The sequence below is a fragment of the Mycteria americana genome, chromosome 23, assembly GCF_035582795.1.
Source record: "Mycteria americana isolate JAX WOST 10 ecotype Jacksonville Zoo and Gardens chromosome 23, USCA_MyAme_1.0, whole genome shotgun sequence".
Lineage (NCBI taxonomy): Eukaryota > Metazoa > Chordata > Aves > Ciconiiformes > Ciconiidae > Mycteria > Mycteria americana.
Window position 1 is genome coordinate 2717447 of NC_134387.1, and position 24261 is coordinate 2741707.

Consider the following 24261-nt stretch of genomic DNA (forward strand, 5'->3'; position numbering starts at 1 on the left):
TTTTTAATAAGGAAAATGGCAAGAATAACCACTGAATGATGATAACAGGCTGCTCTGAGCTTGTGTTTTATCAAAAAAGCAGGTCTGGGTGCAATCCTTCCAGACTGACTGCAACTTTCCATCCTCTCAAAGTGAACCAGGCTGCTCAGGTCCCGTAAAACCAATATCCCTTCTCTTTAAAAGCAGTTATTCCTCTGCATTGCTTCTCCCCGGTCCTACCCTTGACGAAGCAACTCTGCATTTCAATCGCTGACATTGCTGCTGTTCCTGGTTCGGAAATCATAAGCTAATATAAAAGCTCACAGCAACGAGCCGCACATTTTTGCAAAGCTCCTTCTGTCGCTACAGGATAACATGTGCGGATGTTAAAGACTTATCAGCAACACTATAACTGGCCACAACTTCTTTTAGTACAGAGAGAGACTTTGAGATGAAGATCTGCCCCTGAAAACTTTTTATTAAAAGTCAAGTGAAGAAGTAGACGGGAAAAATAATGTAAAAATGGGGTGAGATTATAAGTGCCTGATCCTCGCTTGTTTGGAGATACAGAAACCTTCCCACAAATACATCTGCTTTATCTGGAGCTTTGTGGTCTAAACTCCTTGCCAAGGCTCGTTGAGGATGGCTCCAGCTTGGCCTTTCCGACTGCTCGCGGCGGCACCCATTTATCAATTCATACACAGAGGTCTGAATTATAGCATCCTCTTAGAGAGGTTGGAGTAAAACCTGAAAAAGGTTCAGATCCTTCTCAAAATCAATTGTGTCTTGAGACCTTCAGAGGGCTCCCCGACTTATTAATGCGCTCGGCTGAGCAACGATGACTCCAAGAGTCAAAAGCAGGTATTTAAGTCAAGAGAGGGGAGCATGGAGGGCACCACCGGCCTCAAATTCCAGCTACATCAAAGAAGAAGGAGCTTCACAGTCTCCTTTTCTTCAAAGCGAGAGATAAGAGTCACGTATTTATGATGCTTCAACCCATAATGAAAGGAGAAAAATCAGGCCGAGGTGAGAACATTCAAAGTTCATCTGAAAGCAGCTTTGCTGGCAAAGCCTGACTCTGCTCTCCAAAACCAAGCCAGGAGACAGAACATCACTGCGATTTCTCTCCTAGATCTCAAGTTTTTGGTTTTTTTCCACTTTTTTTAATTCGCTAAATGCTTCGAGCCAAGTGCTTCCCTCCCACAATAACACAAATAATGGGTAAATCACATATCCTCACTCAAAACATGAGCAAACCTACATCCCCCAAATTCCCAGGAACGGCTTCTCACCAGTACTGGAAAAAACAAGTGATACATTAGAGCCCACCAAGCTTGTCCGGACTGGCCATATGCTTAACAGCGTGGATAATAACTTCAAATCCTGACTTTATTTGGCTTTTTGATGTACTTGGGGGGGATGCATCGTTGCTTTGCTGAAGCGCAGCTACCTTGGGTTTCGAGAGACAAAAGGGAAGCACATCTAGCTGGGGGTCAATGGCAGGAATTAGGAAGGCATTTTAATTTAATACTTAATTTAATACTTAGTACCTCAAACAAACTACGCGGTGCATAAAATACAAGGCAAGAGCAGCAGCATATCAAAAGTTTGTTTAAAATCAGTAAGAGCTGTGAGGATGGTTTTATCGACCTGCAGGTTGGCTTGAGGATAGGAGACGGATCCTGCCAACTCCTGGCAGGCTCTAAGCATTAGATATGAGACAGCATGTGCAACCACACACCTAAAAAAGTTAAAGCAGACTATATCAATCCCCAGTATCGGACTGGACATAGCTCTTGCCAGTCCCAGGAGCAGCTTGCCCCCGGTGCTGCTCATAGAGATGCTGGAGCTCTTCTCTCCTTCCAGCTACCTCATGAAAACACCTTATCTGCAATTTTCCTGTTGAGTCGAGGGCTTGGCCAGCTACTGATGACACCTCGAGTAAAGAGACATACCTAAGGTGGCCTATCTAAGAGTCATTGCAGCCCTGAAACAGCTTTAGCACACGTTAATTTATTCCTCCACCTCTCTCTATGCAGGTTGGGGTAGCTATCAAAAAGCTTTCAGGCGTTAGGCACCAGTTTCCCATCAAGATTGGGAAATAAAAACATCCTGGCATGGTCCACGGCGTGGTGTGGAGCAGAATAACTCACCAAAACCCCCTGTGGGGTGGGCTTGGAGAGCAGCACAACGCAAAACTGTGCAAAAAGAGCACTGCAAACCAAGCAAGATCGAGATATTCAAGACAGATCAAGCAAGGCACCCTAGGGATGGGAATAAACTCTAAAAGTACAGGGAAAACTAATGCTTCTGCTTCACTGGGGCACAAAGTTAACCACTCCTCAAAAAACTTCACAACCAGACTTCCTCGATGCCACCCCCTCCGAAGACAAACCTTTTCTTGTACAAAATCCAAGATGTTCTTGAAGTCAAGGTCATCGTAATAGTGTCTGATGCCCTCCTGGATGTTGGAGTGGAAAACTGCATTCATCTGGGGACAGAAAAAACCAAAACCACGGCTCACACGGGGAAAAGGCACCGGGAAAATATTGCAAAATATGAAAATTTTTTCATAGCAAGCGTTGCCAGCTGTCACCCGGGGTAAGAATTTAACCCGCGTGCTGACACAAGCCTATTTCTTGGGGCAAAATTCATCATTTTTGAGCTCTCGGGGTTAGCAGCATCCCATAGCACCTCTCCCTTTCTTGCACATGCAAGCAGACCCACGCACCTTTACCCACCCGATATTTCCTACGTGCTGCATATTAAATTTAATTATTAGGGTGACTTCTTCGAAAGCTCCCTCAAGCTCTCCAATCCCATTGACTAACAGGACTTTAACCACTGGCAGGGGGGTTTCTGCTGCATGAGGAGGGGCTGGAGGAGGTGAAATGGGCTGTGACAGCCAACACCGCCGGCTGCACGGTGATTTATCCATGGGATGAGCGACGTGCAGGAGCAGAGACCTCATCAGAGCCCTCAGTCACTCCTAATCCCAACAAATCATTCAGCAATTCAATCACGCCTTGAAAGGGAACGGTGCAGCCGGGCTGGGGCTCTCCCTGCTGTTCCTCCAGCCGTATCTCCGAGGACACTTTGACACATCAGGCACTTCGCATTAAACACTAATTGAATCGAAAATGTATTTTACAGATGCCCGGGAAGCTTATTAGTGAGCTGGGAGCGGAGGCTTGAAATGTCCTGTGCAAAACCTGACGCAGGTTTGTGGTTTGACTTCTGACAAACAGCCAAGCAGAAGTATTAATGAAGGAAAAAGGAACTTTTTTCCGAGTTAGAAGCAGGGGAAAGGGGGGGAGAGAAAACATTGTTTTTCATAATTCACTCTGACATGAAAATTAGAGGTTGGGCAAACTGGGAACGGGGAGAAGAACATGAAAAAAAGAGAAATGAAGGCACGTCAGAGCAGCAAACAAAGCCTGCCGACAGCGAGGGATCAGGCAAGGGGATCTGAAAAAACCTTTAAGAAATTGCTCATGTGGAAGTTTATTAAAATGTTAATTCCCGGTTTGCCCATCACCAAGACCAACACAATGGGCAACAGCCGGGTTTCACCCTTTTCTGCTTGTTTTCCCCCAGATAGGCTCACCCCATGATCCTATTGCCCTCCAAGAAGATATCAGCCCGGAGGCAGCCTCTGTAATTAAATCTTGATTTTAAGGTGGGAGATAAATGTGGCGGGGTTAAATCATTAAATTCTGGTTATGAGATCTCTCCACTCCCTTCCCTTCAAGGACGCCAAACCCGTTATCTCTGACGATCTCCAAAAACCCATTTGCATATCAACAGAGCCCATTTCAATGTTCAGTAGCTTCGAGGCCACTGAATTTGTTCTTTGTCCCTGCTTATTTCATACAAAATCCAATTAAATATGTTTTAAACAAGTTTAATAAACAACCATTGTTCCAAATGCAGATTTGTGCCTCCGAACAATTTTAGGTCAAATGGATTCATCGCTTGTCAGATCTCTCTTTTCTCTCTCCTGCATTGTTTGATTTTTAATTAGGTTTTGATATTGCCCGTTAAATTTAAATTAAGGGACAATTTAGGCACTAATGGTTTCTACTCGATACAGGAGTTTAATCACGAGGCTGCAATCCCCTCTCCTGATGGTACCAGCGTTTCCCCGTTGCATCCCTGCAGTGCAGGATGGTGCTGAGCACCATCATCGAACCTCAAAGGTGAAGCAAAGCAGAGGATTTCATGCTGAATTTCACAAAAATACAGCCTCGACGTGGCAGCGCATATTGATTTTCGATATGTGGGAAGGACTCAAGCAATCCGATTTTCCTCCATGAAGCGCATCGCTCCATCGGTGCACCGTGGTTTTTGGGAATCAGAGGGTTTTGGAGAGCTCTGGGAAGCTGCTGGATGGAGTTGGCTGCAGCATCCAAAAGGCAACGTCCTCCTCCACTGCCTCCCTTCAACTCTGGGGCTCACCAAGCACCTAACTCCCAACCCCAACCTTGACGGGTTTGAAAGCATCAAGCTATTTGTGAAAGGCGAATTGATTTTTAGAGCCCGTAAGTAGGTATCTCAGATGTTGCTCTCCTGCCTTGTGCATTCATTGAGCCAGCAGAGATCAAGATTCTCTATTTAATCGTTTGATCAATTGCAAGGGTAAGATTAAATTGAAAATGGCAGGGTTTCTATAGCAGAAGGCGTGCGGCCAGAAAGGACATCCGTTGGAAGCATTTACCATCTCACCGGCTCAGCTATAACTCAAACCCAGCCTTGCAAATGCAAGCCAGCAGTTAACGTAATTGAGGCGAGGAGCTTAATGAGTCCTCAAGCAAAAAAAAAAAAAAAAACCACAACAGGTTTTTTGCTGAGAGTCTGCACAGGGAGCTGCGGCTGCGGCGGGAGCTCTGGGTGGTGCTGGAGATCCATCGCAGCTCTGGAGCACAAGGGACAGCCCCAGAAGAGCAAGAGCAATGAAAAACTTCCATTTTCAGGGCGGATGCCAACAGATACTTGAGGATTTTCCTCCCCGATGACATGCGGGGCTGCGGTTTGTCGCCGTGCAACATCCAAAAGCCTCCTGATTGCACCCACCTTGTTTTCAAAGATGATTTCGATGAATATCAGCAGCAGCTCCGTGAGGAAGATCACCAGAAGAACCCAGAAGAACTGAAAAGAGAAAGGGAAGGATTAGCCCTGCTCCAAGTCAGGCTGTGTCGTCTGTCAGCGGTTAACCACAACAAGGGAGACCTGGAAACCGAGAGCTGCTTTGAAACACTTAGAAATCAGATCATTTCATTACGAGCTCCCCAGGGAGCTGCAAATCTCTTCCAAAGATCTCAGTCCTAGCAGGGAAAGCAGTTTGCTCCCTTGTAGGAAGCGTGGCAGGAAGGAAGGAAGGAAGGAGGGAAGGATGATGGAAAAAAGAAACCAGATGCAATTTGAATGGCCAAATTCTGCAGGGGGAAACAGGTAAAACGGATGCCGTGGGAGCAAATATTATCTCTGGGTAGGTATAGGTGTGCAGCATCCCTCTGTGATGGGGTGCTGGCGCTTGGTGGAACATCGACGTTTCCAAGCCGAGCATCCAATGGAGGATCATCCGTCCCCCAGAGTACGGGCAATAACTCATGCCTCTGCCAGAAATGATTGTGGCAACAAATTTAGGCTGGAAATCAATGTCCTGATGGAGCGAACGACTTAAACTAGAAGGTCTGATGTTCTTGCAGCCCACACCCATCAGTCTCCTAATGCTTTGGTCCCTATCTGAGAGGTCCCATCGGGCATCGCGTCCGACTTCGCAGAGGATGGAAAACAAAGCTCTGCTCAGCTCACCCTTGTCTCCCCAAGGCTACCTCCATCAGCGGCTGCGGAGACTCGCCAGAAAAAAGGAAGGTGGAAAGTTACCATGGTAACTAGCTAAAAATCCAAAAGCAAGTTAAAAAAGGGGGGGAGAGAGGTAATTTATTATCACGATATTCACTTTGACCATTGGTTTATTAGAACAGCTAGTGCAGGGGTCTAGCCCAGAAATTATTTCCCAAGCTTGGCAAAACCAAAGGGCCGTTGCAGCAAAACACCACTTAATGCCCCAAACCATCGAGGTTTTTAATTAGCCACCCACCAATGAGTTTTGCACCGTGCTTATTTGCTAAGAGCCAGCTAGCGTGGTCCCACTGGAGGAGTAGCACCACTTTCATCACCAGCTAAATCAGCTCATAACGGGCCAGGTATAATTAGGCAAGGAATCCCATAATTAAGGAATACAATTAACCAAGCACCTGTTATCTCATAGGCAGAGACGACACGCGAAATGCCGCACGCATCTAAACTGATATCAAAAGGAGTTGCTTCGGGAGGCAGCCCAAGGCAGCGCGGTTCATGGTTTTACCAAGCTGGGCATGTCTAGGTCTCGCAACGCTGCAGCAAGAAAGAGAAAGTCAATTTTGGAAAGGTTTTTGTTCTTCAACCTTAGTTAAAACCCAAGAAAAAAAATTGAGAGCTTTGTTCTCCGTTTACCAGGAAAAAAGGCAAATTCTTACCAATCCCATTGTGAGCAGAGACAAAAGACCGTGGCTTCAAAGTCCAAGTGAGGACCGCCGCTGCGTTCATGGTCAGACCAGCGCACCAAGAAACGCCTAAAAATCAGCAGGATGCGGCACGCAGAGCCTTTCTTCTTGCCAAACCGATGAGAAGCTCCTCTGAAAGGACCAACCCTGCGGCTCTTCCCAGAAACCGAGAATTTTAACCCAAGAGACCCCTCGTGCGGGTTGGTAAACGGTTTTTCTGCTCTTTCTAGCGCTTTGGCCATTGCACACCATGCACCGATTTCGTCTCCCACTCCTCTCGCTCTCAATTTCTGCCGTACAGCTTGTCAAGTCAAGATATAAAAGGCAAGGTTTACGCAATACAACTCAGCCTGCTCCATGCAGATTGAAATCAAGGCTAATGTTTAATATCCAGGTTTGACATCTGATTTATAAACAAACGTGGGCGTGTTGCGCAGAAGTCCATGGGACGCCGGCTGTACCTGGCTATTAGAAAAATGATGACTGAATGGGACTTTCAAATGCTCCATCAGGTGAGGTTCACAGGTAGCAAAACCCGCCGTTTCCAAGAGAGCGAGCCCAAAACGAGCTTAGCTTATGGTCTTTATAAATGGGGGAAAAGTGCCAGTATTAACGGGGAAAAAAAGACACGGCAGATGCTGATTGCAATTCCTTGCAAGAGGGAAACTTCAAGCCTGGGAAGTCACATAGGTGATGCCCAGCTCCCCCTGGACACTCTACAATACAGAACCTCGCCTTCAGAAAGCCCACAATTTCCCCTATAATTTATAGAGGATTTGCAAGAAAAGCAACCCCAAACCCAGGTCTCCAGCGCAAGCCTTGCGAATGCGTAGCCCAAGCAAAAACCAGCTCTTCTTCCCCCAAATCACAGCCAAACGGAGCGTGCAAACCCTCGCTGGCTGCACGGACATAGCAGAAAGTGGCACTTTTTTTGCATTCACAAGGATTGCAACAACCACCGGTAACTGTAACGCACATTTAGGGGCGAAACTGCTGGCAACATCCATGATCATCCCTTCTAACTAGTGCATTGCAGCCCTTGCTGTCTACCAGACTGGGCATGAATAAATCAGCATTTTCTTCCCTAAAAAGACTCCAGAAGCAAAATAAAGAGCAAAAATCCACGTTAAACAGCATTTAATCCTGCCTGAGCTGCTGTAAGTTTGTAGCAAGTTCAAAATCATAAAGTAAGTTAAAAAAAAAATATAAAATCACAAAGCAGTGCGGCGAGGAGCTGGTTTTTCCCCCAATTTTTGCAAAAAATTCACCCTCTGCATGGAAGTGGTGGCATGGGAGGAAGCGGCCGTGCCTCCGCAGCGTGACTGTCCAGCTGGGGCTCCACTGCTCGCATCCCCGAGAGGAGGCAAACGCTGTGGAAGAGGGACCAGGAAGGTGCACGAGGATCTCGCCCATCACAAAGCACAAAGCAAAGCCCAGCTTTCGCAGAGAGAAACTCCCTAATAAAACCTTCATCTTGCTTGAGACAGCTGGATTGGGGAAAAGTTGCTCAATTCTTATTAAATTAACACTCGCCGCAGCCAGCTCCCTTTAAAGAGCTCATCAATACAGAAGTTCACAATAAATTATACTGCTTTCCCTCAAATACCTTGACAGAAAGATTAATCACCCCCGTTCCCATGATCAGCAGAGCTCCAAGCTGCTCCTTCCCTCCCTAACAAGTCTCCAGTGCTATTTCATTCATCGTTAATCTCTCCCGAAGCCCAAAGGAGCACAGAAGGAAAGCGCCCAGGGACCACGCTCTGCCTCAGGTTTAAAGACGGGTCTCCTTCCAGTTTGGGGAATAACCCCCTTCTTTAGGGTCATTTTACCTAAGCAATATATAGGTCGCCTAGAGCGATCCCTTCGCATACGTCCTCTGGGTGTTTGGTTTTCTGCCACCTCCGTATGCCAGATAAGATGTCTTGCCGTCAAGTTTAATCTCCCAGAAGCTTAAAAAACACCTGAAATACTGAGTTGGTCCAGAGTAAATGCTTCCAGCCGTGGGTCTGGCTGACAGAGGGGTGCAAACCTGCTGCCGCTTCATTTCCAGACCACAAGCAGCGTGCAGCCGCCTCCAATTTCCAGCTCGAACGTGTCCTCACCAGGCAACAAGGATGAACACGGGCCAGGGATGGGTTGGAGGCACCGAAGCTGAGGGATGAATAAACCACGCAGGGATTTATTTGGGAGCCAGCCCAGGGAAGGAGCCTTGAGCCATGGATAGAGGCTGAGCATCACTCCTGAGCTCAGATGCACTCGAGACACCTACGGCCAAAATCCACAACGGGATTTGGGATGGGAGAGGGATGCTCTGTTTGCCAGGGATGAGGCAGGGAAAGGAGGAGAAGCAGCCAGGAGGATGGAGGAGCTCCCGGAGCAACATGAAAGCACCAGAGAAATCTGATATGTTTATTTAATATGAGCAATCTCTGTCTGCGAAACATTGCTGCAAAAAAAAAAAAAATCTCCAAAAATCCTTTCTTTCCACCCGGCGCCAGGAGTTTCCCATGAGGCACCCGAGGGCTGATAAGGGAAAATATTTGCTTCTTGATGATCCATTTCCTACTTCAGCGCAGTCACAGGAAAGGACAAGATAATAAGAGCAATAACAAGGATGCTAATTTCTAGAGAGCCCATGACACAAGCCAAAAAGAAAAGAAATAAACCTATAAATAGATTCCTGGGTACTTTGCAGCAGGACAGTGGGAAAGCTGAGGCTGAAGATGCTGCTCTTGAATCCTTCTGCCCTCTTGATGAACTTAACATTAAAATAGTACAGACAGATCATAAACAGCTGCCTAATTTAAGAAATTGAGTGGGGTTTTTGCTGAGAAAAAAGTTACTGGTCATACTTAAAAGAAAAGACTCTACAAGCCCCATACGAGGAGACCCTACAGAAGCAAATGGAGGAGGAATAGAGGGGTTTGAACCCCCTCTACGAAGGGTAGAGATAATTTTATCCTCGTTCCAGGTTCTACAGTCACCATTAAACCCCTGTGGGAACAGGTACATTCCGCATTCATGCAAGTAACCCCCCCAATATTTTATTTTTATCCGTGTCTATAGCTGCTTCTCCAGTGAAGGAGCTAAGTCAGCCCCATTGAAGCCAATGCAAGAAAAGGGTTTGGACCTATTAATATAAAAGTGGTGACAGGTCGTCAAGGGATGGAAAATCTGAATTTCCTATCCCCAAGATGAAAAGAAACTTGTGCAATTTAACTTCTCTTCCTATAAAGCATGACTCCCCCTGGTTTTGCATGCACAGGAGTTTACAGGATGGCGGTCCCCAGGTTTCGCCGTATTTTTGGGCATCCGGAGAGAGAACTGGTTGTTCCCTCTTGATGCACGGGAACAGATCGAACGTGCAGCTGCGTGGAACGCACCCGATGCAGAGGCGTACAATAAATAAATCTTTCACTCTACCTGGGAGGCCACTAAATCATCCCCTTAGCAAGCGCCTGCCGCCTCCTCTGCCGTCCTCGAGACCAGCCACGGAGGAGTCCAGGGTTTCACGTGAGCACAGAAACATGAATCCGGTTGCTTTTATCCCCAAATTGAAACTTTAAGTAACGCTTTTAAAGAACCGTTTCTTCCTAACGACATGTTAGAGCTTTCTCCCACGCAGAGTGGCCCTTTCTAAGGGTTTGCTTTTTTTCTGAAAGACACTTGCATGCAGCCCTTCCTCGGAAATAATTGTTTATTCCCACGTAGAAACAGCTTTCATAGTTGCTTTGAAGCAAAAAAAAAAAAAAAAAACAACAAAACCAAAATCTGTCAGGAATGTCTCCTACACAGATTAAACAAAGACAACAAAGCCCAGATGAAGAGACTTTGCAGATCATCTTCTGTTTTAGCAATACAGCGATAACCCTCTCTGCCCAGGACACGATTTTATTCGTGCAAACCATGTTATTTTATTTAGGGGGCACGCAACACGCCCCTCCTGCCCACCCACCCCGGCTGGGGCTCATTACCCCTCTCCGGGTTTCATGCATGCATTTGCCAAGCCTTGCGTCAAAATACACATTGCCCTTATGTTTCACAAGGTAAATAACCAAGAAGCCTGGTTTTAATCCCAAAAGAGCCAGTAGCCTTGCAAATAATCGACTGGGACGCCCTGAGAGCCCCGGGCACGCAGCGTAGTCCGTCCTCCACACCCCAGGTACCAGCCCTACCTCCACCAAGTCCCACAGATGCCTGCTCTGCCCCTTTGAAGACCAAATCTGCTCCCCAGACCTGCCAGAAACCCCCTTTTCCCCCCCTTTGGGCTTTTATAGCCTGCGGCTGGGTCCATTTTCAGCTGCTGTTAACCCTTCCTTGGCCATAGCCCTGCTACCCTCTGCTCCCATCTCAAGACCAGGACGGATGCAGCAGCTAGAACATGCTCATCTTCCCAAAAACCCAAAGAAAAGGAGGTTTTTATGACCAGGGATGGATGTCGCCTCTTGCACCCGCCTCCATCCTGTTCCATAAGCAATGGCTCCTTTCAAATCTAATTTATTTCAGAGTTTGAGGGCCAAGCAATCAAATTTCACCTCTTTCTAAAGATCTCTGTACCTGTTGCTCTCCCCCCTAATAAGGAAAAATATTTCAACAGCGCAATCGGCTCAATCCTTTAACGAGCACCAAGCAATTCACTGGAAACTCCTAATACAGATTAAACCACTTGGATGCTATTAATAACATCTCAGATTTTGCAAAAAAACTTCTCCTCAGCCTTATTTGGGTGCTCACCAGCATCCCTTCATCGTGCAATGGGTAGCATCGACTTTGAGGGATGCTGGGGAACCATCAGCAGTTCTCTTTAGGGAGCGAAAATGCAGCATGAGATATCTTTTATTTATTAAAAATTCATATCGAGAAGGTAAGTAACTCCAAAGGTGTCCATAAATAATCCACGCTTGGAGGATTTTTGGAAGGATTTTGTAACATCAGCCCTTCACTGGGCTTTCCAGAAGCTGTGAAGCCCCACCAATTCACTGCAAGGATGGCTGTTATTATTGCAAGGGCTAATTTAGTGATGAGATTAAAAAAGAAAGGGGTGAGCACCAAGGAAAGAAATGCAACATGCTGGGAGTTTGCTGGCGATGCTCAGCGTATGAAGCTCAGGAATAATAAAGTATGCTTTTTGCTGCTCGCAAAACCTTCCCAAATTGCTCCTAGAAAGATGGTGAATGGGGACACTGCAAGAAATTCAGTGTGAAAGTGCCAATAATTAGCGTGGCAAAAGAATCGTTAACTCCCCAGGGCTCCAGCCCCCTCTCTTCTCCCTCAGAGCCAAACCTGGGCCAAGCAAATCCCTGTTTAAACACATTGCGGGGATTAAAAAGCCCCAGCCAAGAGGTGAGCAACCCTTAACGGAGGAGATGGGCCACAATTTCTTGCACAAAGCTCCTTCTGCCGCCCTGGGGTTTCCTACTTTGTCTCAAGCAAACGAAATAATAATAATTAAAAAGGGTTGGAAACCACAGATTTAAAGGAGAACAAATTAGATGCAGAGAGCTGGGTAAAAAGTGCTGGAGGGTCCCTGCAAGGTTTTTTCTCACTGTGTTTTGGGGGGATTTGGGTGTTAGAGGGTTTGCAGGTCCATCCCGCCCAGGAGAAGGCTGCGGATGCTCGTTATGCAAATAGGCAGCATGAAAGGCTGCCCATGGGAAGCATCGGTACCTGCCTGCTCCAAAGGCCTTTCGCATGGCATCCGGTCCCTAGCACAAAGCTGGGGCTCTCCTCCTTTCGCTCGAAGCCTTTGCTCCCGGGTCCGGGATGTTTTCAGCTCCCCCGGCAATGCCAAACGCTCGCTGCTACGCAAATGTCAGACCCTCCTCATTTACACACCCCTCTGTGCAGCTAAGCTGAAAAAAAAAATCAAGAAAGTGGTGTTTTTGTTTAGAGAGCCTGCAATCAGAGTGCGCTATACAATCAGCAGGCTTAGGAAGAAAAAAGAAATATATGCAGATCCCCGAGCAAACCTCTGCAGGAAGGAGTTTCTTCAATCACTTTTTTCCAGCGGGCTCTATTTGTGTGCTAATTATCAGGAATTTGTTTTTTGGAGAGTTAAAGCAGCACCATTGAAACCTGCTGATATTGGAATATCCAGAGAAAACTCTTTATTGCGGATGCAGGGAGCTGAGCCCTCCCAGGGCGGTGGACCCCAGACCCCAACCTGGTCCCCAGGAAGCATAACGAGAAATGGGGTTTTGCAGTGATGCTTTGCACAAAGCATCCTCTAATTAACCTAAAATTTCCCTGCAAACAGACAAAAGCAAGTGGAAAAGTGGCTGGTGACCTCCCTCGCAGCAGGAGTTATAACCTCAGAGGAGTTCAAACACAGAAATGCAGCTTCATTTCTCGTGCAAACGTGTAAGCAGAAGGAGCCTCTTATTGATCAAGTTTTCCACGCCGCGCTGCCAGAGCCGCCGAGGGCTGCCACCCCAGCGATCGATGCTGCCCTGATTTATAATACGCCGCGCTTTGGATGCACCTGACCTCCAAACCCTGCATCTTTTGCAACCAAAACCTGTAACCCCTTCTCCAACAGCTGCATCTCACCGATCGGAAAAATGACGCAGCAGGGTCTCTTGCTGTCGCTAGAGCAGAAGGGACAACTCTTTCCCCTTCTTCGTCCCCTAAGAGGGCAGAAATAGCCAAAAAACAGCCTAAAGGAGATGCTGGTCAAATCCCATTTCAGCTGGAAATTGCTTTCATTTTTTCTGGAAGGGAATCTTCATATTGCCCATAAATACCCCATTTTTTCCGCTGCATCGTAAACCACCCGGTTCTCCCTCATTTATTTTGCAGGGACAGAAGAACCCACCTCCAGCCATCGGCTGCAAACTTTGCAAACCCAGGCCAGCCCAAATTCACCCCCAGTTCCTCCAGCCACCGAGGTCACCATGCTCAGGGGATCACGCCGAGCCTTTTGGTTCATCCCAACGCCTTTTCCAAGCCCTCTGGTCTTAGAAATTTGCCTCTTTGCTGCAAATATTCAAGGGACTATTTCTTTTTGCTGGCCTGGAGGTGAGCACACCCCGGGGGTAAATGGATGAGCTGGATACCCCACGCAAATCCTCTGCTTTCAACCAAGAGGTTTTCCAGCACCATGAAACCACGAGGAATTCGCCCGAGTCAAATATCCAAGTGGTTTAAGTGCAAGCAACGCACCCCCAAAACATTAACTCTTTTAAACTATTTCACCCAATTCGTCCGAACACAGAAGAAAAATACGGGGAAGGTGCTACTTACTGGTACTTTCACCTCCTCTGATTTAAAACTGATTTTCAGTGGCTGCTATAGGGTAATGAATTAGCGCTGGCAATGTGGCAGAAGGATGCTTTATACGGCACCGCTGTAATAGAGGTTTTCCACGTAATTTTTGCCCCTTTTTCCGCACAATCGGAAAAAAACCCAGCTGCTTGGACCAGCTCAGACCTCAAAGTGCTCCTTCACACGTGCGTTATTCTGATTGCTTTTATTCAGGGCCCCCAAGCTTCAAATCACTGTAGTAGCTGACACTTTTCGAGGGGGAATTTATCTTCCCAGGAGAAGGACAATTCTCCATCCACACAATAGCTCTGTGATTGCCAACCATTTCCCCGCAGCCGTACTCGCTCCCCTCTTCAAACCTGACATATCTGCCATTTTCCAGCGTTTAATCTCTATTTACACGTACAATCAAGGGCTGGAGAGGGAGGGGAAGGCACATTTCAAGCCCAGCTCAGGAAGTTGCATCGTGGGTCGACCTTGAGAGTAAAAATACAAAAGTGCAAATAAAATAAGTGGCGAAGCGGGTGGTGGTCGCCGGAGTTTGCTTTTCACCTCTCGCTGTTGCTGACATTTGGAAATAGCAGTATAGATATAAATATATGTTTATGTATATATAAGTGTTTATATATACATATATTTATGTTGGTTATATATTTATATATAGCACCTGCAAGAGGCCAAAAGAACTGCTGCAGCAGCTCATCTCTCGCTGCCACAAAGCCAAGATCAAATCCTGCCTTGGGTGATAAATTTGGGCAAACCCGAGGCAGGAAAGGCGGAACCCAAACAGCTCACCAAATGGAAAACAAAAATTGGAAAGTTGGATTTCTTGGCCTACCTGGACCCTCATCTCTCTTCTGTTCTGCATAAAATAAACCCAACTCCATCGAAACCGACTCTGAAAATTCAGGACTTTACTGACTTTCTGGAAGCTAAAATATCCATGGGATGAACACACGGGTCCCAAGCCTCCAGGTAAGAGGCGCTGAGTAAGAAATGATACGTTTCTAGCTAAAACAGCTCTAAAAACGCCATGAAGAGGAGCCAATTTGGGCATATTCAACTGCAAACCCAATTGCCGGAGCAGCCTGTCCCACTGCATCTCCAGTTCCTAAAACAAACCATCCCAGCTCCCCCAGCCATCTAATTGAGCACGAAAAATATTGATTTTTACAGTCTATTCACTAAATCACCCTGAACTCCCTGAAAGCAAAGGCAAGCCATCTTCATCAGACAATTTGCAGTTCTTCAAATCTTGCAAATGTTATTGGTGACAGAAGAAACTTGATTTCCAAACAGAAAATGTTAACCCATCTATTAAATACAAGTCTTCATAAGACCGATTACATACGCCAGCAGCTAAAATCCCCAGGTCTTGCCTGTAATTTTTTCTAATAAACTTGAGAATTGCAAGCAGGCGGTGGCTTTATTGAATAGGCTTTGCTTGGGTTATTAGAGAAGTCATTAAAGACTTAATAATCTGGCTTACACATGGGTAAGAGTTGTGTGGTTGTGCATGACAATTACAGGTAATGACTGGAGAGGATAAGATTGATAAGGAAAAGATTAAAACCAAAATGTAATTTCTGGTACCTTGCAGGGGGGATATTGGAATGATATATCAAGCAGCAGATTTAGGACCTGGGTGGCTTTCATAACTGTTTTGCCTAAGAGAAATGTTGGTCGATTTTTGTCCAGGGGGCTAAGGAAAATAAAAATCCATCTGTCAGCAGCAAGCGACCGAGATGAATGAGGATTTAACAAGCACGTACACACCCGCACCTACACGCACCGCATGTCGTGTAAAAAAAATGGTTATCAATGTCAAGCGCTACCTGATGAATTTTGAAATATTTTCTCCTAAATAGAGAGGAATTTTTTGCCTGCCCTCCAGATTAACAAGACATATTTTTAGATGAAGAGACAAGTCAATTTTTATTAGCGATTTGATGTTCAGGGTGGTTTTGTGCGCATCGCTAGCTTGGGCTCCCTGAAAATGCATGTGCAGGCATTCGAGCAGCTGCAGTACATCTGCACACACAATCTCCTAAGAGCCCAAAGGCATTCACGCATCGATTTTCCATCAGCATCAATATATGCATTTTTATGCTGTCTCATGATACAATCTCCAGGGTCTGTCCTGAGTCTGGTTTTGGGGCTCATAGGGCAGAGCTCTCTCCTCCGTGGCCCCTGCACCGCTGGATTCCCCTCAGGATGAACAGATTACAAAACCCACTAACCAATAATGTATTTTCAAGCGTTTTCCCGGTAAAATTCAGCAGAAAACCGGTGTGAAACAACTTCTACAAATGAAAGCAACCCCCAGCCTCCCATGCCTCGAGAGGCTGCTGCACGAGAGAGGACGTCCTGCAGTGAAACCCCCCATGAATTCCTGGTATGAGCACCCACTTTTGGCTGACGGATGGAAACGCTAATGCATTTCACAGGCAATTCCAACATAAACACAATGGAGAAATCCAGGCTTGGCCGCATGGTTTTGCCAATATGACCGTGAGCAGGTAAGAGCACAAGAAAGCATCAAGTGATTCAGCGCCGTAAAACCATGCCAGCAGCAACGGTCTTTCCAGCGCAGCCCAGTCTCCCTGGGGAACTGTTTTAAGCTACTGAGATAAAGGACTTTCGCTGGGATAAGCTGCAGCTCCACCAGGAAACACTAATCCAAGGTTGCTCCCACACAGACCTGCAATCCCCTTGAGTGGGCAAGTCCTCCATGGCTCATCCAAGGTGGCAGAGCAAGCCAGGGGTGAACATGCAAACCCATGCTCGTGGCCTGGGCTCCTAGAGACACTCGTTAAGTGTATTTTTTGTCTGCTATGAGCTTGCAATGCTCTTTCCTACACGAAGAGGCGGCATTACGGTTTTCGCCTCCGTGCAGACCACAAATACCTCCCATATTTGTGCGACTGTGCAATGCCTGCGCAAGGGACGCCCTTATTTATCTCGTCATCGAGAGCATTTCCAAAATGCTTCGCTGCTCTCCTCCTCGTGCTGATGCCCATCAAGCTGAATATCTCCATGGGGGAAACAGCGTTTCAGCTCCAAGACTGGGAATTAGGCTGGATCCATTATCAGAACTGGATAGTGGTTTAGTGGATCCATGGTTTAGTGGTGAGCTTGGCAGTGTTAGGTTAACGGTTGGACTCGATGATCTTAAAGGTCCTTTCCAACCTAAAATCACTTATATGAAATATAAGATAAATGAAATATCACTTCATTTATCTGCTCCCAGAAAACAGATAATTAATGTAGTATTAGGCCAATTGTGCTGCTCTGCAGCCACCTAAAGGCAGGCGAGGAGCCCTGAGTAACCCTAAAAACCCATCACCCAGAAATACAATGTATTTTGACATGAGACAAACATCCCCTTTTCTTATATCCTAGCCAAAAGGGATGCAAGCGTTATTGCGCGTGATGACTTGCACGGATATTGCTTTATTTATTCCACATGGCAGGCGTGAAGCTGCTTATATCCACGGGGAGAAAAAGCTAACCCAAATGGGCAGGATTATTTCTTTTTCTCAGCTGTGCCCGTTGCAGAATTGATTTGGCCGACAACCTGTGAGATACGGTTAATGAGCTTGGGTTTCTGTAGCCCTGGGTTCCTCCAAGGATGAGATTTCCTACCCTCTGATGTGTCAATTTTCCACTTCCAAATTTGGTCTGGGTTGTGGAAACAGAGTATTAGCTGTGATTCACGAGTATTAGCACAGAAATAAAAATATTATCAGAAATTTGAAGTACTTATGCTTCTTTGGAATAAGCCTAGATAGAATTAACACAATACTGTATAGCTCTAAAAGCAGGCAAACAAAAAAGGAGATTAAATGCTCTCCACAAGCAACGTAACTTCAGCTTTGGCAGAAAAATATTGTCTAGGCTTAGACCGTAAAGAAATACAGAGCTTTCCCAGTTGCTTGGATGGACAGGAAAACGAGGGTTATATGTTAGAGGTACAACTGAGTCCAGGCAAACGCCCACTGTTATAACTTAGCATCCAAACAGAAAGAAAAAAGTCAGTTGATAGGGAATTAATTAAAAATTAATTTTTAAGCAAGTAAGCTATCAGGGCTATTTAAACACCACAAGCATCACCTGGACGGAACGTCTCTGGCCACTCACTGAGAGACTCCTTCAACACCCGGGGTCAGGAGGCAGCTCCCGAACAGGGCCGAGGGTATCTCACTGCAATAGCGACCCGATGGGAAACCTCCTCTGCTGCTCCCTCACTGCGCAGCTTCGATCCCTGCAACCTTTTAAAGTGCAACGCACACAACCACCTATCGCAGGTGGCACAAAACCAGATGTATCGAAAAGCAACGATAATTTCATCTGCTCGTGCAGAAGCAAAGACAATATTGGTTTTCCAGTTTGGGCTCCCATCTGTATTAATTGGAAATGCAAATGCTGAGCAATTTTTAAAAACAATATTGCAAGCCAGTACAAGTGAGCGCTAGCTACCCAGAGCGTTTGATTTTAATAAACCAATCAACCCAAACCAGTGGGAGATGAAGACGTTATGCAAACTGTTAGCATGTAAGGCACGCACGTGCCGGCAGGAAGGCTCCGTGGACCAGCACGGATTATTCATCCGAAAGCAACTTCCTCACCAACGGAGCGTCAGATACAGCCAAAGAGCCAAAAGAGCTGTCACGGAGCTTGTTGATGGACGTTGGCCCTGGCTGAGGGTGATGGAAAAGCTTCGCCCCCATCTGAATGGAGGGAATGGATTATAATTCAGTTTATAAATCCCTGCAGCCTCCTGCTCCTCGCTGGAGACAGAGGTGTTACCCCAGGGCAAGGGCAGGCAATGAGCTGCAGGGAGGACGGGCGGTCGGACGCTCAACGCACCGACAAAACCCCTGGAAAGCAGGTTAGGAGTGAACAGCTTTGCACTAGTGTCCTGGATCTCTTCCAGTTTGGACTTCAAAGGTAATTTTTCCCTCTGCTAAGAACTCCCTTGCAAAAGGAAACAAAGCTATTTTCTATTGGCATCATCACGGCTAAAATAAACTTAACGGTGGAGACTTTGCTCCACCAGAGATGGGATCTCAGCCTCAAAAATAACTCCCTTGTTACCTCAGGAGGAAGGCAGCAGCGCTTCCCGCAGATGTAGGGAGGCGTTCAGCTATGGATAACAGGGAAATTAGGGTGCCAGCTCTGCAATTTAAATATATCCTCTCCCTGTTACGCCTCCGCTGGCTTCACGGCTGAGCTGAAAACACCGAGCAGTCACGTCACGCAAGCATTTAAATCCAGGAAGGGGCACACCGTTGCTGTAAGTTGTGGTGGTGACTCGTTAGGATACATTAATTTTCCTCCTTGAGATCACCCAGACCATCCCGAGGGCTGCACTGAGAGCGTGGTAACGGCCTTACCGTCTTCAGCAGCGTCCGGTTGTCCCTGAGGCTCCCCACCATGCCGATGAAGGAGACGCCGAACATAGTGAAGCCCAGCAGGAGGAGGATGATGGCCGGAGCCAGGAAGATCCCTTCCAAGGTTTTGTGCTTTTGCCTCTCCACTTCAGCGTAAATCCCAACGCACAGGATCACAAGGCCGAGGATCTGCAAGGGAAGCACGGGATGGGATTCGGACGCCAACAGGGAAAAAGCAGAGGCTTCGAGGGAGAGGTGGAACGCGTCCCAGATGGCCAAGGACAACCGACCCAACCCCGGGACATTTAACTCCAAACCCAAACGGTGCCGTCGGCACTCGGCACATCCCTTTTGCTCAAGGCTGGGCTGCTCTTCCTCTGGCTGGGAAGGGGATGTATCATTGCAGCATGATCAATCTAGCCGGACAGCTTTAAGCTAGGTTTTGCTGGGTTTTTCCTCTCCCCTTCCTGCCCGTATCTTTACGGTCTGTCTGGATGCACAGCTTGGCCCTTGCCTTGGGTTTGATAGACCCAGAGGCTGATAGTCATTAACACCAACAGCCCACCCTCCCAAACTCCACCCTTAGCACGATCCCCAAAACGACTCATTTCACTCCATCTTTTTTACACCCGGCTCGAGCACCGACTTGCACCCAAAGCCACAGTGAGCCGCTCGCCCTCTCTTCGCGTGCCAGCACCAACAATTACAAACGAAGCTCACTGCACTGTTACAAAGCGCTTTTGATCCCTGGATAAAAAGTGCCATAAAGAAAAGCAACGGATTATTTATGACAGCCTTCCTCCCCTCTCTCCCCTTTCAATGAAACAGCCTTAATTGAAGAAGAGAGCCTAACGATGCCGGGATAAAGCAGGGCTCCAAAAAGGGCTGCTTGCATCCCTTCAGCTCCTTCAACATCAAAGCCAGCAACGCGATCCCAAGCGTTTCGTGCTGTCAGGAGCCGTTCGCATCGCGCCCGTCGGCCCTGCGGCACAGCCAGAGGCGAGCGGCTTCTCAGCCGGCGCTGAGCTGACACCTGAAAAGGTCAGCGAGGAAACCGAGGAGCATCCAGAGCCCTTTTCAGGCTGCTTTTTGCAGCCCTCCCCGCCCCAAATCACAGCAGGAGGCTCCTGGGGGAAAGCCCCCGGCCGCAGACACCCACGCTCAAAAACCTACATCTCCAAAGAGGAGAAAAAACCTCCCTTTTTTGCTCCTTTTCCATTGCTTTCACCTTTCCAAAAGGCTTCATTGCTCCTAATGAGTTTGCTCAAACTCTTCCTGCTAATTTATGCCGACAATTCAACCCTTAATTTTCATGCACAATCTTTGCTTTTTTGGGGAGTTGATTTTTTTCTTCTCTACTCTGCCTGGACGCTATTCCTGGTGTGGTTTTGTAGCTAGTTTATGTCTATCAATCACTGTCCGCTTCCAGGCACCGTCTCATCTATAAAGGAATTGAAATTTCTCAGAAAGTGAAATTTAGACTCGTGATATTTTACAGACATTTTAGTTTTTTGAAACTAAACAGGCAGACCTATTTCTGATAACAGGCTTTTAATCACAGTTTCATCTTTATGCTCTATTTTAAGCGTCAGATTGGTGCATTGGGATTAGGTTTGATTTAATGTTTATCTCTTATACCGTGTCCCAGGAAATACATTTGGATTTGAAGGCGGGGGGTAGACATTAACGCACACCATGCGTCCCCCGCTAATGCCCACCGTTCCTCCCGCGTGCCAATCAGAACGACTTTCTCCGTTTTAATTAATCCATCTGCGATGCCGGTGAGGGAAGAGATCATGGAAAGTACACGGAGCAAACCTGGGAGGGGGTTCGAGGGCTGGATGCTCGAGGGGCGGAGGAAGCAGCATGCACGGGATGGGCTTCACCCACTAGCAAGGGAGAGAAACCGCGGAGGGTTTTCAGGATGGATACGTACATCGCTTAAAAATAGCTTTTCCAGGGCTGAAAGTATCCTTGAAAAATTTAAAGCACATGGCATGCATGAGGCTGCTGCAGAGCGGTGCTGCCTTCCTTCCCGGCATCGCCACGGCCATCCCTTTGGCAGGGAAATTCCCCGCCAGTGCCATGCGTAACACCCCTCTTTTTTGGAGGGGAGCACGCACCGCTTATTTGCCATGCAAATGCAATGGGGAAATGCAAGTGCAATGGGGAAAAGGCGCTGCACGGCACGGGAGATACTGCTGGCAACCCAAGCCACGCTGCATGGCTTTTTTTGAGTTCCATGGCTTCGAAAAGGCTGCGTGCTTTGATGCCCAAGCAACTCAAACTAGTCCCTGGGACTAACAAGCAAATATCGAGCTGATCCACCTGAATTTCTTGGCTCTCTCCTTGCTTAGCTCCTAGTTTAAAAGGTCACCCAGCCCCTTGCAACCTGCTTTGCTAAGGGTTAGCGCTGCAGGCTGGACCCCAGCCCATCTCCACACCCCGCCAGCTAAAAAGCACCCTCCGATTTATTAAAAAAAAAAAAAAAAGAGTTGCTTCTACTCAAAGCAGCTTAAAGCACAAGAAAGCATCTTGCAAAGCAACACACACCTCGAGGAAGGGAATGGATATACTGGCACATCTCCCAACAAAGGCAGATTGCAAAGGAAAGCTTGCTTGAATATAATGAGTTTTGGAAGGACGAGCAGGGAGCGATGCTGTTGCAAGGTGGGTGGCAAAGGGATTTGGATGGAAAAGAGCTGGGGAGAAAAGACCAGCATTCCCTGAAAAGCGGGGTTTCTGTGAAAAAATGATGGATTTGGAGCAAACCAGCAACATCAAAGTCTTTGCCAGGACCTATGCAGCACTGTAAAAAAACTGCAAGGGAAATAACCATGTATTTAATCGAAAACCTGATCATCCCATCCCCCTTCTTCTGGAGATGAGCATCAAAATTTGTGTCACTCCTTGCAAAGCCTGGCTGCTTTGGTTTCTATCACTGGGTTTCTCGGGGGGAGGGACGGGGGACCTGTTTTTGCCATACAAATTCAATCAGCACAGATATTTTTGATTCCTGGTATCACATCCCTTTTCTACCACCCACGCTCGATAACGTGGTAAGGCACATAACTAAGTTTGCTGGTAAATCCTCTGTAGTTACATATTAATTGCCTGGTGATCACCTTAATACAGTGCAAACACCAGATAGACAGCAGCTGGTAATTACAACTGCTCTGCAATGCATCCAAGAGAAAAAGCAAATCTGCACTTACCCTCTAAGGAGAGGATGATTACCCTGTTTCTACATGATAATAACCACACGATCGAACCATCACCGTGGCGAAAGCCAAGGGGGTGGCTGCAACTCCGCCAGACCTTGCGGTGAAGGCGTCCTGCATCAATTCTCCTTGTATAAGGTGGGAAGAAATCACCTTTGGTTTTAATTTCAGCCCTGCTTGATTTTAGTGCTTCTTGGAGTTTGTAGGAGCCGAGTAGACAGGGGATGGAGGGCAGCGAGCAGCCGCCTGGCATGTTCAACCTCCATTCCCACCCCAAAAAGGACCCCCGTGACATCCTCTCCTCCCTTCCTCCCATACTCCTGGATGGATAAAATTCCAAAGTTGAATTTCTCAACCCGATACAAGTTGCTATGACCAACCCTTCCCCACCTTTGCAGCCCATTTCCAAAGTTGTTTCGCTCCAACCTCGTCTCGTCTTAGTGGGATAACAGAGATGCTGGTTTTCCTCTCCAGGCATTTCTCCATCTAATGGCAAGGAAAGAGCTGGTGCGGTGGGAGTTGGGGACCTGGGAAGAAGAGTTAAAGGTGGAAATCCCTGGTGGAAATCCCTGCCCCACTGATCGCAGAGTCATTTAGAGATCTGGAGGTCAAGAAGTGGGATGAAAGGCAATTAATGAACATAAAATAAAATAATACACAGCTCTGATAATGCTGGCAGGGTTTGGGGGGTGCCAAACGGGTGGCTTGAGCTCACAGCTAACCCACAGGTGAGACGGGCAGTTTGCAAAACCCTCTTCGAGCTATGGGCGCTCTGGTGCTTGCGATTGCTTCTCCATCCTTGCATGACTCAGCTTTGGCACAGAGGCAGCTACCCGATGCTAACAGGAGATGTGCGTGGTCCTACCAGTGCTAACAAGAGACATGCACGGTCCTACCCTGTCCTAAAAATCTCACTAAATACCTAAGAGATGCCACGTTCCCCTTGTCCAAGACCCAAAAGACCCGAGTAACGAGAGTTACTCTCAGCCACATTCAGAGCAAACGGGTACCGCGAATACAAGGGGATGTTAACACGACCGAAGCAGCGCAACCTCGAAGCCTGCCAAGGGCCAAGCGGCAGACATGGCCCGTTCCAGGGTGAATGGCATTAAATGGATGAGTCAACGCCGTGCTAACGTGAGGCAGTAACTTCTCCTTATTTGGGAACACCAAAAGGTCACGATGACGGTGGCTTCAAGCCCACGCAGACCCCAGCAGCCAGATTATGTGAGTCAGAGCACTGGTCTGGGGAGGGGCATCGCTTCATTCTCCATCCAAGATGACCAAAGGTGCAAAACCAAGGGCAAAACTCTGGTTTTTCAAATCCCCGGCTCACAGCAGAATCGTTCTTCCCAGCTTTTGAAGACCCGTCTACCTTCAAATTAGCAGACAGGGCACTCCCGCTCCTCCTCAGAGGGTTTTATTGTAACGTGCAGGCGAGAAACCGCGATATAGGAAGTGCTAAATGCTTTTAGTCATTAAAAGATAGAATCGCGGGATTAATAATACAGTGATTAAATACATCGTATAATGCTTAACTGCTGATGGTACGAAGGAATGTAAAAAAATATACTTTTCTAAGGGTCAATTAAAATAGCAGTTTTCAATTTTATGCGAAAAGTAAGAAAAGGAAAGAAGCACTTCTTTTTGAAAACTTCAAATCTATGCTCCGCTGAATCCTTGACAACGAGGATTAAATTCACCTGTATGAAACCAGCCAGTCCAACCCACAGTGCTCAAACCTCCCTGACGTTCGCTCCATATTCGGTTTAAAGCCACTCTCCGGCTTATTCCACACTCCTTTACTGATTTTCCCACCTATAAATAAGTGCTTTCATTACAGGAAAGCCCTGGAAA

The 24261-nt window shown here is 47.1% G+C and overlaps 1 protein-coding gene across 1 annotated transcript in view; it reads right to left on the bottom strand.

Annotated features, from left to right (window-relative positions):
• Positions 1 to 24261, bottom strand: part of LOC142420092 (tetraspanin-15-like) — a 99347-nt gene that overhangs the window by 18815 nt on the left and 56271 nt on the right. The window contains exons 3-5 of the mRNA XM_075523597.1: positions 19187 to 19372; positions 5053 to 5127; positions 2375 to 2470 (exon numbers count right to left, since the gene is read on the bottom strand). Coding sequence (XP_075379712.1) covers positions 2375 to 2470; positions 5053 to 5127; positions 19187 to 19252 — 237 coding nt within the window. The 5' untranslated portion in view covers positions 19253 to 19372. The remainder of the gene's footprint in view (positions 1 to 2374; positions 2471 to 5052; positions 5128 to 19186; positions 19373 to 24261) is intronic.